The following is a 14,799-nucleotide window of genomic DNA, read 5'->3' as shown; positions in this document are numbered from 1 at the left end:
TTTACTTCAGTAAAAGTAGCAATGCCATGATGGAAAATATATATATATAAGTCTTGCATTTAAAAGTTTCCTTCAGTAAAAGTCTGGAAGTATCAGCAGTAAAATGAACTGAAGTATGAAAAGTAAAAGTCGTCATTCTGTCAGAGAGTTAAATTATTGAAGCATGAACCTGTCAGAAGTATTTTAATGTTGTCGGTCTAACTGCCTGTCTGCCTGTCTGTCTCTCTCTCTGTCTGTCTGTCTGTCTGTCTGTCTCTCTCTCTGTCTGTCTGTCTGTCTGTCTGTCTGTCTGTCTGTCTCTCTCTGTCTGTCTGTCTGTCTGTCTGTCTGTCTGTCTGTCTCTCTCTGTCTGTCTGTCTGTCTGTCTGTCTGTCTGTCTGTCTCTCTCTGTCTGCCTGTCTGTCTGTCTGTCTGCCTGTCTGTCTGTAGGTTTTAATGTAGAGACTGTGGAGTTTAAGAACATCAGTTTTACAGTGTGGGATGTGGGAGGTCAGACTATCATCAGACCGCTGTGGAGACACTACTACACAAACACACAGGTACTACTGCTACTGCTACTACTATTACTGCTACTACTACTAGTATTACTACTGCTACTGCTACTACTACTGCTACTGCTACTAATGCTACTACTACTACTACTAGTAGTATTACGACTGCTTCTGCTACTAATGCTACTACTGATGCTACTACTACTACTACTACTGCTACTACTATTACTGTTACTACTACTAGTATTACTACTGCTACTACTACTACTACTGCTACTACTATTACTGTTACTACTACTAGTATTACTACTGCTACTACTACCTACTACTGCTACTACTATTACTGCTACTACTGCTACTACTATTACTGCTTCTACTACTAGTATTACTACTGCTACTGCTACTACTAGGCTACTACTACTAGTATTACTGCTGCTACTGCTACTAATGCTACTACTATTACTGCTACTACTACTAGTATACTACTGCTACTACTACTGCTACTACTACTAGTATTACTACTACTACTGCTACTAACACCGCTATACCCCACTACTACTAGTGGTATCACTACTACTATTACTACTACTACTAGTACTGCTGGTGGTACTACTAGTACTACTACAGTCTCTGAAAAGACCTTTAATGAAACAGTTAATTAATGCTCGGTTACAGGCATTTGCCATAATGTCTCTCTGTCTGTCTGTCTCTCTCTGTCTGTCTCTTTCTGTCTGTCTCTCTCTCTCTGTCTGTCTGTCTGTCTCTCTCTCTCTGTCTCTCTGTCTGTCTGTCTCTCTCTGTCTGTCTCTTTCTGTCTGTCTTTCTCTCTCTGTCTGTCTCTGTCTGTCTCTCTCTCTGTCTGTCTGTCTGTCTGTCTGTCTGTCTCTCTCTGTCTGTCTGTCTCTCTCTGTCTGTCTCTCTCTGTCTGTCTCTCTCTCTCTGTCTGTCTCTCTCTGTCTGTCTCTCTCTGTCTCTCTCTCTGTCTGTCTTACCTGCAGGGAGTGATATTTGTGTTGGACAGTAACGACCCTGAGAGGATGAAAGATGCTTCTGACGAGCTGCACATGATGGTATTTATCTTTCCATACATCTTATTTTAACTTTCGATTCAAGTGCTTGTGGTTTGAAGTAATAAAAGTATTATTCGTTATTTTTTTAATTGAGCTGTTTTTTACTTCAGGTATGGAGCTGAAGTATTAATTAGGTTATTAGCTATCAGTTGAATTTGCATATTGGTGATATTTGTTCCTCTAGACTAGTTAGCGTAGCATTTGGACAGCGTCACTATCCACTACGAAACAAAACCCTTAATTTTATCCCTGAAATGTCCTTATTTTCTCATTACATAAACATTAATTATCCATTAAAAATAAAATAGCTTTAATAAAGTAAGGTTAGTATCATGGGTTCATAAGGGATTTATTCATGGGTTGGTTCACAGAGACTCTAGAAATTAAGGGATTTTTCATGTCTTTTGTGCAGGTTTACAGGTTATTAAGTGGAAATTAATGGAAAAGTTCCTGTCTCCCTGAAATTTACATTAAATTAGAAAGTAAGGAGTCAAGATTAAGGGTGTTTAAAGAGTTTTGATGGGATCTCCTCCATGAATAACTCCCTTAATTAATTTTAAGGGGATTTTGCATGAATTAAGGGGTGAATTAATAATTAATGAAAATGTAAGGTTATTTTAAAGGATTGTTGGTTCGTAGAGAAGACTCATACAAATCCTCTGAATGTCACAACAGCTGGGGTTTGTTTTTGTAGGCCTTTGCCAATATATTGTGCCAATATTCAATGTGTTTACGTTTGACCATTTCCATACCAAAAAATAAAAAAAATCCAAGTAATCACCCCCCACCACACACATTTTATTCTTATCAGGGTGAAAATGTCTCTAAAAAAAAGTCCAAAAAGTCAAACATGGTCCTCTAAAACTTTCCACAGAAACCCAGGATATTATTATTATTATTATCATCATTATTATTATTATTATTATTATTATTATTATTATTATTATTATTATCACTATCATTATCATTATCATGTATACTTGTGTGGAATCTCATCAAAATGTATTAGAATCAGCTCAGGTTTAGGGCTTCCCACAGACAATCAATGTAGTATTGATCAATTCTATAATAAATATGTAATCAATCAAACTGCATCATATCCATCATATTGAGGTGGACAACACTGATCGGCTGATATCCGATCTTTAATAAGTAACCAGTATATCAGTCTAACCCTAATTCCCACATCCCCTTTGACACCTTATTGGTCTGTTCATGTGTATTGATCCTGTAGTTCTGATATTTCTGACAGCACATGAAGGCACCACTGTTGTTTTTTGTGTTTCTGCTAGCTGGAGGAGGATGAGCTGAGGGGCGTGTCTTTGCTGGTATTGGCCAATAAACAGGATTTGCCCAGAGCCATGTCCGTCAGTGACATCACCAAAGCCTTGGGCCTATCAGGACTCTCAAACCCGGTAGGTAACCTCCCCCTCTGGTTTCTGTAAATCTAAATAATCTGTCGCTGATGGTTTGTGTCGGCGCTGGATGTTGAGACTCCATATGCACCTGGTGTTTAAATCGCAATACTGAAAAAAATATAAATACAAAAATGTTTTTAAATCACAACATTGACAAAAGAGGCATCTAGATAGGTCATGAAGACACATTTAAATATCAAAAGTCATATAAAATCTCAAAAGGCGCTTATTAAGTGAATTTTGTGAAGGTAGTAGCTGCTCAGAGTGAAACTGAGAAAAATGGCATTAAAGATTTTTTTTTTTTTATTGTCCGTCCACGTGACTCTTGTTGGAAGATCTTTGAAAATGTGGCGATTTCTTTTTGACCCAGTAAAGAAGGCATTGTTTATCTTTAAAATTACAAAATATCGTTATTGACTGAAATTTAAGTTACTGCCTTTTTTTTTTGCCTTTTTCTGTCTTGACGCTGCTTTCTTCGGTTCGTTCTAAAATGCTATACATCCATTTTTGCAAAATATTGTTACCTGATATACTTTGATAAATATTTTAAAAAAACACAACTGACAAAATCCTCCAGAACGGTGCTGTTTTGTAAGCATTTCGATGGGATCTCCTCCATTAAGATCCCCCTGAGTTAATTTTAAGGGGATTTTTCATGAATTAAGGGGTGAATTAATGTAAACGAATGAAAAGGCTGACAGCAATCCTAACTAGACGTTTCGATTTCGTCACCAGTGATCTAAAAATCTTGGGTTTGGAGGACATCTGTGAGCAGGGTCTGTAGGGTTCGACCAGTGTGGGTTTTTGAAGGCCGATACTGATATTTTTAGACTGAAGTCGCCAATATTCGCCGATATTTTGTACTAATATTGAGTACGTTTAAATTTGATCATTTTCATGTCAGAAAATGTCACATATTCAGTGTTTCCCCCCAGAATTTTACCTTGTCAGTGTGGAAAAGCCTCTGAAAACAGCATTTAGAGCATCATGGGACACTAAAAGACAAATGGTAGAGAAACTTTGGGATACATTAGGCCTCTAAATGAAGAGTTAATCCACAAAGCTTATTATTGAACGATTAAATAAATAAAAATGTGCAAAGATAAAACGTCATGTCACGTTTTCCAGGCTGTTTTTCTGTAGCTGTGGTCGGGAACTTTCATCATATCGGAGGTGGATGATATTTGATATTTAATAAAAGACCAGTTCTGTCCCACTGTTCTGTATCAAACTCACATATCGACCTAATCCTAAGGCTGGCTTTACACGGTGAAACTTTCACGCAACTTTAGTTGGTTGAAACTTAGGTGAAACTAAGTTGCAACTGAGTTGCATGGTGTAAAGCCCTCTGCAACGCACTTGAAACTTGTCTGAAACTCAGACGCAACAGCTGCAAAACTCTCAACTTTGTGAAACTAGTTTCACGCAACAGCCAATCAAAACACTGATAACGTGTCAGATGATGATGTCAAACAGCTGAGCCGTGTCAACAAACAAACGTGAGCTAGGCAAACTACCGTTGATTGATTTCAACTCGACAACGGCTTATCACCAAAATGAACAAAATAATAAAACAGAATATGGTCTTGGACGCTTCAGAAGGAGATTATCCTCATAGACAGTTGGTAGATAGTTGGTAATGCTAAAGTTTTTCTAAAGTTTTGATGAGAATCAGAGCTGTTATCCAAAATACAATCACATATCAAGCTACAATTTCATACTGATGTCACAAGGTGGCAACAAAGAGCTATTTATTCATTTATTTATTTATTTTCCTTGAGTCAAAGGGAGAATGCACATCGGCCCATCTGCCTCTCTTTTGAGCAGCCAGTCCTTCACCTGACGTTTAGCCTTTTTAGCTCGTGTTTTTTCCTCCAGCATATCAATAAGCATTAATGCACCGATAGCTCTCTTCCTATTCTCTGGGACAGCCATTATGAAACAGAGTAGCCAGTCAGTGCCAGAAGAAAAAGCAATACAACACATCTGAATTGATATAATCTAGCGAGAAAACAATATGACATGAAAAATTACCAATCTAGCTAGCTAATTTTAGTGAAATAAGCTATTAAATCTTGTTGCATGAGACTGATTATTTTTTAATTGCTTTGTGTAACTGTCAAGTTGCATGGAAATTCTGTTTCATGCAATTTGCAACCTGCAATTAGTTGCGTGAAAGTTTCACCGTGTAAAGCCAGCCTAAATGTTTGTATCGATGGTGAGTCAAGACACATATGGACTCTTTCCGTCTGCCTGTCTGTCTGCCTGTCTGTCTGCCTGCCTGTCTGTCTGCCTGTCTGTCTGCCTGTCTGTCTGTCTGTCTCTCTGTCTGTCTCTCTCTCCCTCCAGTGGTTTGTCCAGGCGTCCTGCGCTCTGAGCGGAACAGGTCTGGTCGAGGGGATGGACTGGCTCTCCAACCAAGTCTTCAAACAGTAGAAGCAGACATATACTGTATATACCTGGGTGAAAGTAGAAATCCCCTTGGCAGAGAATGAGAAATGTATTTTAATACCCTATTTTCTTGGAATTACATGTATGAAAGCGCAAGATGGATAAATATATAATTTAAGAAGGTCATTCAGACAAGGATTTACAAGTTTGCTATTATTCCTGAGGAATTGTGATTGATTTATATTTTTTGTGTTTGGCTTAATTTCTGTTGAAAGGATGACAATATTGTTTCTCTTCCGTATGTACTTGATTTTTAATTCAATGAGATGAGCTGTTTTGTTTGTTGTGTTTATGTGGTTATAGTGTGTATAAGTGTGTATGACTGTGTGTGTGGTGGAGCCCAGGAAGAATAGCCAATGCTTATGCTGCTGCTAATGGGGATCCTGATAAAGAAACAAGACACACACAACTCTAATATACAGTGTTGGAGCCATTTCACATTAATGTTGCCCCTACTGTTGGCCTAGGTGAATAGCAGCATTGTTTACTTTAATTAAGCATCAGGTGAGCGTGGAGGCAGAACGGCAGAAAGAGAAAAGGTTTTCAGCCGCACGCAGGCACACATACAGGAACATAGAGCAACAAACACATGATAGAAAGAGTTTTTGTTTTATTTTATTTTTTCTTTATTTGTTGATTTGAACCTGGATCCCTGCTCTGTTTGGTTTGATTTCCCCTTTTATTTTGATACATCGATCATTATTACCACACACACACACACACACACACACACACACACTCCTGCCATAAAATCATCCGCTTGGATTCCATCATCAGAAAAACATCAACCAACCTCATCAAACCGTGAGCAACCTAATAGAGCTGAACAATTAATCGAGATTTTATCGCAATATGGCCTACTGCAATTTTCAAATTGCAGGAGGCGCAATATTTGTTAAAGGTGAAATGTGTCAAAATAGCATTTTAAATTAAATATTGTGGTGCTGCAGAGACGTCCTGGCCTACACATCATATCCTGACAGAAGGTGGATTGTTGTCGGTTGTGAAACCTGCCCACCGTGCCGATGACGGTCTCGCTCTACGGAGGGCAGAGTGTTGTTGTCATGGCGACGCTTAACGATAGAGGCCAGCGCCAGACCAGAAGGTTACACGTAGACCCTTTTTATCTGTTGCTTTTGATCCATCGAGTCATTCTGACGTTCGTTCCCGTGTGACTTGAATGCAGCATAAGTCTACAGAGACAACAGAGACTTGGACTGTGGAAGAGGCAGTGTCACTGTTTGGACTGTCAGGTGGAATCACTGTATATGGGTCACTGTGGGGAAGACTGGTCTGCTTGATCATGGTGCTGATAAAACTTATTTGATTGCACTGATTCTCTTGACCGTCTTTTCATCTGCTTTGAACTCACTTTGCCTGGTGCCATATTTGTATGTATGGCAGACAGAGGTGAGGACTCGAGTCACATGACTTGGACTCGAGTCACAGTTTTAATTGCTTGAGACTTGACTTGATGCATGAAGAGCAGACTTGGGACTCGACTTGACTTGGGTTCTGGTGACTTGGGACTTGACTCTGACTTGTACTCTGATGACTTGAAAAGGTTTCTAAAGTCTTGACTTGAGATCTTGTGTTTGTGTAAATGACTTAGATTGAAAGTGATGAGATTTGTTCCAGCAGACGACTGAATTTAAATTCTGTTTTCTGAATTTGTATGGAATGATTGAATTGATTGAAGTTGAAACTGATTCTAGAAATCAAACTCATGATGCTCTTACCAAGTTTTTATCCTATTGAAACCATATTGCATTGAAAAGTCCTAGATATTTAGTTTTCTTTAAGATATTAAATTGATACTGGACTCTTGATTTGTTCTGATTTGACTTGCTGTTCTACATTTAGACTTGAGACTTGACTCGAGACTTGTGCCTCAAGACTTGAGACTGACTTGGGACTTGAGCAAAGCTGACTTGGTCAGTCCTCTGATGGTATATCACTCATTTTTGCTGCACTGATTTTCCCAGCCAGTCTGGGGATTTGAACCGGCAACTCTCTGGTCACGAGCCGGCTTCTCCACTGCTGCCTACAGGAATTGTATTGTTCATTTAGTGATTATTTACAGGAGGAGTAATAATTTATTCTTATTTACAATGTCAGTTTGGGATCTTTGTACCTCTAAATTCATTCTATAAATATTATAAATCTAAATACTTTTATGTATTTACCAACCTTTTGTATTTCTGGGACTTGTTCATGATAATTATAACATTATATTTAAATAAAGTTTCCTTTAAGACCAACAAATGTTCCAGTCATATTTATTGATGACACCTGAATAACAGACAGCAAGGCAAAGTTTTTTTTTTATGTTACAAACTCATTTGATGACGACAACACACAGTCCATTCGCTACAGCAAACATTGTCTCGTTGCAGTAATAAAACAGTCGATAACATGCATGAATGACTTTGTAAACAAACATGGGAGACGCTCTTCAGTTCTCTTCTAGCTTCCAGGGATTGGAGACACGCTCAGAGTGCCGGTAGTAACCGTCACAGTGTGAACAGAAACCATGCTTTCTCTCTTCCCTGACATTTTTTAACATTATTCAGAAGGTAATGGAACATAATAGAAGAGACACTGAGCCCCTGAGCTTGTGTGTAAATTTGAGTGTGTCTTACAGAGAAATCTGTAGCAAACACCTCTTATTATTCCAGCTGTTGTAGCCTTTACTGTCTAACAGACAACAACCAAGCCATTGATTTGTTTGTAAGACACTGCAGATTGCAGACATGCTAGGTCAAAACGTCAAGTCATTGGGGAGGAGCTTGGTGAAACATGGGTCCTGCCCAGTTCTCTGACAGGCAGTGAGGGGGGGGCAATTTTACACACATATTCATATGTGCATATTCACTGAGAATGCACAACAAAACCACTAGGGGGCAGCATTATCATGGTATAAAGCCATAGCCTCCCAATGGGAGAATTAATGCAGTTTAGAATTGCAACAAAATTTGCAATCTGCATCAATGTTCTGTCACAATCTGACTCTCTTGTTGTTGTTTTTTTTTGTTAAAGATCATATTTTGGGGCGTTTTGCCTTTATTAGATAGTGTGATTTTTTTGTGTTAGTAAATCAATGAATGATTACGTACAATACATAGGGATTTAAATAGGGATTAAGGGGAAAAAAGTGACAGAAACAACAACAATCATAAACATTATCATCATAAAAGAATGGAACATATATATATATATATATATATATATATATTTCTCTGGCCCACCCAAGATTGGAATCCTCGCGCCACAACTGATAGTAGAGTCAATAGAAAGAGAAAAAGGAAAAGGAAAAGGAAGGCTTGCTTGTTAAAAAAGTAAATAAATAAATAAAAATAAGGATTTTAAAGCCATGTTTTAGCTTTTCCCAGTTGATCTTCCTGTCTCTTACAAGGTGGCAGCTTATCCACCTTTGTGTTGTCTGTGTGTATGAATGCAGGTAAGTCAATTACGTTTTACTCTTGAGCATGATTATCTTTTCCTAATCCTATCCGATGATCTGTCTACTGGCTAACAAATTACATTACTTCCAATTTCCTGCAAAGGCCTACAGGCTACAAATACAGGCCCCAGCAGGGCTTTCTCCTTCATGCCAATAAATTGCCTACAACGAAGTCCAGTATTCTCACATTGAACCATAAACACCATTAACACCAATTTTTTTGTGTGAAAACCAATAGATAGGGTAATTCAGCATTTATTTAATTAAATGAGGATGTTGAATATTTATAGTTCATAGGGGTTATTTAAATAAGGGAACAAAGTATATCTAGCGCCCAAGAATTAGGCCTAGCTGAAAAGGAAAGCGTATCTCTCTAATTACATTCTGTTATGCATTAAAGGTTTATTGGCCAAGTATGCAACACATACAAGGAATATGACTTTGGTTAAAAACCCCAGATCCCGTTACTTACATTCATACATACATAACACTAACACTTTCCCCACACATGTACACTTCCATACCACGCTAAAACATACATTCATATATATGCACATGCAACGACAGATGAGCAGAGTCATTAATCTGGCATCAGTGCAGGAGTTTATCTCACTGAGCTACAGCCAACTAGAACCAGCAGTCCCTTAAAATAACCTTACATTTTCATTCATTTACATTAATTCATCCCTTAATTCATGCAAAATCCCGTTAAAATTAATTAATGGAGTTATTAATGAAGGAGATCCCATTGAAACCTCCTTAAACTTCCCCTTAATCTTCACTCCTTGCTTTCTAATTTAATGAAAAATTCCGGGAGACAGGAACTTTCCATTAATAACTCATTAATAACCTGTAAACCTGCACAAAAGGCATGAAAAATCCCTCAATTTCTAGTGTCTCTATGAACCAACCCATGAATAAATCCCTTATAAATAAATCCCTGTTTTAAAGCTATGTTATGTTTAATGGATAATTCATGTTTTTGTAATGGAGAAATTAAGGACATTTCAGGGACAAAATTAAGGGGTTTTGGTTTCGTAGTGCAAGGAGCTCCCACATATCATTCATCGGCTTATTTATATAAGTGTTCAAACTACTGATGATCCTGGAATCTCTGAGCAACAACCACAGCACTTGTACTTCACATTTGTTATGACTGTTAACATTTCTGGACATGAAAAGCCTTGGGATTTCACATCCACCTGCTCATCTCACTGAGCTCCAGTTCACCTCCTGCTGCCCTGCATTCATAAGCAGTGTCACTGTCCTGCCTAGGGATGGACGGGCACAACACAGCTTCTGATGGCACTGACACACTGGAAGCAATCGGGTCCAACATAAATAATACAGTATAATAAATAAAAGGCTTGGTGTTTGGAAGCATCTGGCGCCATCTTGTGGCCAGTTGCTGTGATGCAATGTCTCAGTAAAACACCTCTCTGTACACCCAAGAACATTTATGATATGTGTTTATGTCATAACAAAAAAAATGATGGAAATGTGTAATGTATTGTGTGTTTATGTCATTGACTTAATATGACCCTCACAATATGTAGGCCTACTCTCTTTTAATCAGGTTGCTCATTAAAAGCTGGGTGATGAAATGATTAATAAAAACAGACATCTCCCAATGTAAGACTTGATTATTGTTATCATTTGCCATGGAGAGATGCCGAGGCACGTTGCTGGTCTCAGCTGTACATATGATAAGTTTTCAGTATTTGTCAGTATCAGTGTGATATAAAAACTTTGTTAGCCTACTTGTGGCATATCCGGGAAATGTGATCTAATGTTATGGCTATTTTTTCAAACAGGAATTTATGCTTCTGTGACGTTTTTGGAGTCTGCATTCTACGTCTTGTTGCATTATTGAATGATTTGTTGCTATATTTATTGTATATGACACATTCAAATATATAACTTGTATGATTTTATTCGTAAGGGACCATGTACAATAGTAAACATACATGTTACCATTTGATGTATTGCACCAGATTTAGCTTAGAGCTAATTTTCATCTGCTGTCCCTTGGCAGGTTACAATTCAAAACATACTTCACATATACTGTATATACAAACTGCAGAAATACAAACACACAACACTAACACATAATAGACACTGAAGTGTACACGATTTAAAAACCAACAAAGTGCATGTGCTCTAAAAATTAAGTCAGTTATAGGCTAGTCTGCAAATTAGTGGTTGCTTGTTTGTTTAGCTTTAAGCCAGACTAGTGCAATGCTGCACAGAGCGCTGTTTGCTTGTTTACTCAAGGTTTATTAATATTGAATGTGTCACGTGTCCAAATTGCACCAAATTCGACACTGCACTGCCTTGGGTCCCCAGCAATACACCCGCCAAGTGTGAAGTAGATTGGATGAACGATTCTCGAGATATGTGACAGACAGACAGACAGAGATTAAGAATAAGAAATAACACACCAAACAACAAAATGGACCCATAAATGCAAGGTAACTGTTACAACCCGGCTCAAGGAAGTAACAATGAGGGAGCCATACATCAAAGTAAGTTAAAACAATGATTTATTAACTAAAACTAATGGGTGAACAAACAACACAAACTACATGAAACCAAAAGAACATAACAAAAGGTGTGCATAGGTGAGGAGGGAGAGAGACACTGACGGTCTGAAGGCGTTTTAAGCCTAAGCAGTACCCCGGGCCCAGGTGCGCTCCATCAGCTCTATGACCCCGCCCACCAGGCTCCTGCAAGACGAGCCAGGAGAGCCAGGAGAGTGGGAGGGTCGTCACATAACCCAGACCTAAACCCCCATACCTCCAGGATCATAACCCAGTCATAACCCCGTTCTATACCTATATACCTATCCTATAGCCTACCTATACCTGTCCGATATATATATATATATATGTCTATGTGTATATATATATATATCTGTATATATCTGTATGTGTGTGTGTGTGTGTGTGTGTGTGTATGTATATATATATGTATGTATGTATGTATGTGTGATGACTCCTCCCCCCTCGGTTTGTGGCTCCGTGTGTTTTTCATGTTCCTGTGTAGGAGGCAGTCAGAGTGGCAGAGGTGTGTCAGGAGGAGGAGCCATACCTGACTCAGATGAGCCACACCTGAATCAATTCCTCCTGATTGTTACATAAGAGGGCTGGATATGTCAGTTCTCTCTCTCTCTCTACCCCCAACCAGCAGGACCTTGGTTAAGTTGGGTTTTGGGTTCTAAACATCGAACAAAAAGTTCGGAAATTTGTGTTTGGTAGATTATTTCTCTGTTGTAACAATGCTTCTTGGCAATACATTTTATACCGTTGGAAAGCCTGTTTATTTCCCTTTTAAATGGTGCCTCATTTGTAAGGAACATGCATTTGTGGGATGAGCAGCACAGCTGAGTATGTGTGTTGCGCTCATGAAAAATTTGCCAAATCTTCTCTGCCAATGCCAAATCCATAATTAAATCTGTGTGATCTCCCAGGTTCATGACAGTATGTATGTATGTATGTGTGTGTGTGTGTGTGTATTAGGTGTTCTTGTTCTTTTTTACCCTGTCTCTTATGTGTGTGTTTTTATATAGCACTTTTGGAAACACAGTTACAAAGTGCTTTACAGTCAAGATAAAAGAAAGACCAAATGCAGTAATAACTACTAAAAGAGAAAAAGTAAAAGAACAATATGGATGGAACAATAACGGGCAAAATAGAGTAAAAGCAACATAAAAGAGACAGGAGCAGCATAAAAATATAAAACAGGGCAAAACCGTATAAAAGACAACAAAAAAAGTAGTAAGCCACAATCCTAAACAGACTTAAAACAGGAGAACAATATGGTGGCATAAAAGCAGAACAGACTATAGAAGGCCTTCTTAAACAAGTGGGTTTTGAGAAGCGATTTAAAAGATGACACTGAGTTTGCGAGTCTGACTCTTATCCTTTATCCCTTGCTCATTTTAACAAAGAACTCTTTCTACCTTTCTCCTTGGCCCTTATTTCACATCTCTATCATCCATGATCATCCTAGGATCAGAGGACTAGTTGCTCCATCTATCCCCTGGTTGCTGTGACCTCTGACCTTTGACCTCCTGATTATAATGTTGGTGATGTAGAAATTGAAGCTTATTCTACTGTTGGCCTCAGTGCAGTCTTTCCAGATAATGACTAAATGACTAAAATGAGACACCAGGCAACGGGGCATCAGGCTAACATCGCTATCAAATATTTCACTTTACTGTTGTTGAGGAGGATCTCACACGGCTCCCAGGGCATCACACGCAACCTGCATAACAGCCCTGGTTGTTGAAGTGCAGTTCAGCGAGGCATTACGTGACCAATTATGTGGTGTGCATAGAATGTGGTAGAGTAAGGTGATGATGTATAGATTCATATTGTTATGAAACAGGTCTTTCACCCCCCCCCCTCTCCCCCCTTCTCTTCTCCTGTAAGTAAGTACATAGGTACTGGAATGTGACAGAGCAAGATCCCCATATTCATATTGTTATATGCAAATCAGGAGAAACATGTCTGGATGTGACAGAGCAATCCTCCATACCTCCAGGATATAACCCAGACCTAAACCCCTATACCTCCACGGCATAACCCAGACCTAAACCCCCATACCTCCAGGATCATAACCCAGGCCTAAACCCCCATACTTCCAGGAAATAACCCAGACCTAAACCCCTATACCTCCACAACATAACCCAGACCTAAACCCCCATACCTCCAGGATCATAACCCAGACCTAAACCCCCTACCTCCAGAACATAATCCAGTCATAACCCCGTTCTATACCTATATACCTATCCTATAGCCTACCTATACCTGTCCGATATATATATATATATATATGTCTATGTGTATATATATATATATATATATCTGTATGTGTGTGTGTGTGTGTGTGTGTGTGTGTGTGTATGTATATATATATGTATGTATGTATGTATGTGTGATGACTCCTCCCCCCTCGGTTTGTGGCTCCATGTGTTTTTCATGTTCCTGTGTAGGAGGCAGTCAGAGTGGCAGAGGTGTGTCAGGAGGAGGAGCCATACCTGACTCAGATGAGCCACACCTGAATCAATTCCTCCTGATTGTTACATAAGAGGGCTGGATATGTCAGTTCTCTCTCTCTCTCTACCCCCAACCAGCAGGACCTTGGTTAAGTTGGGTTTTGGGTTCTAAACATCGAACAAAAAGTTCGGAAATTTGTGTTTGGTAGATTATTTCTCTGTTGTAACAATGCTTCATGGCAATACATTTTATACCGTTGGAAAGCCTGTTTATTTCCCTTTTAAATGGTGCCTCATTTGTAAGGAACATGCATTTGTGGGATGAGCAGCACAGCTGAGTATGTGTGTTGCGCTCATGAAAAATTTGCCAAATCTTCTCTGCCAATGCCAAATCCATAATTAAATCTGTGTGATCTCCCAGGTTCATGACAGTATGTATGTATGTATGTATGTGTGTGTGTGTGTATTAGGTGTTCTTGTTCTTTTTTACCCTGTCTCTTATGTGTGTGTTTTTATATAGCACTTTTGGAAACACAGTTACAAAGTGCTTTACGGTCAAGATAAAAGAAAGACCAAATGCAGTAATAACTACTAAAAGAGAAAAAGTAAAAGAACAATATGGATGGAACAATAACGGGCAAAATAGAGTAAAAGCAACATAAAAGAGACAGGAGCAGCATAAAAATATAAAACAGGGCAAAACCGTATAAAAGACAACAAAAAAAGTAGTAAGCCACAATCCTAAACAGACTTAAAACAGGAGAACAATATGGTGGCATAAAAGCAGAACAGACTATAGAAGGCCTTCTTAAACAAGTGGGTTTTGAGAAGCGATTTAAAAGATGACACTGAGTTTGCGAGTCTGACTCTTATCCTTTATCCCTTGCTCATTTTAACAAAGAACTCT

The 14,799-nt window shown here is 38.7% G+C and overlaps 1 protein-coding gene across 1 annotated transcript; it reads left to right on the top strand.

Moving 5' to 3' along the window:
- Positions 1 to 428: 428 nt before the first annotated feature.
- Positions 429 to 5,547, top strand: LOC139647059 (uncharacterized; the record flags this gene model as incomplete). The annotated part of the gene is made up of 4 exons (XM_071522885.1): positions 429 to 539; positions 1,490 to 1,561; positions 2,854 to 2,976; positions 5,329 to 5,547. Coding segments are annotated over 4 exons (393 nt in total), but the record flags the coding sequence as incomplete, so codon positions are not given.
- Between the last annotated feature and the right edge of the window lie 9,252 nt (positions 5,548 to 14,799).

The sequence above is a fragment of the Centroberyx affinis genome, unplaced genomic scaffold (genome assembly GCF_046629955.1).
Source record: "Centroberyx affinis isolate AG114_WGS23_722 - 3 ecotype Tasmania unplaced genomic scaffold, CSIRO-AGI_Caff_v1 ptg001041l_1, whole genome shotgun sequence".
Lineage (NCBI taxonomy): Eukaryota > Metazoa > Chordata > Actinopteri > Beryciformes > Berycidae > Centroberyx > Centroberyx affinis.
Note: the sequence above shows the minus strand (reverse complement) of the source record. Positions and strands in the feature narration are given on the sequence as shown.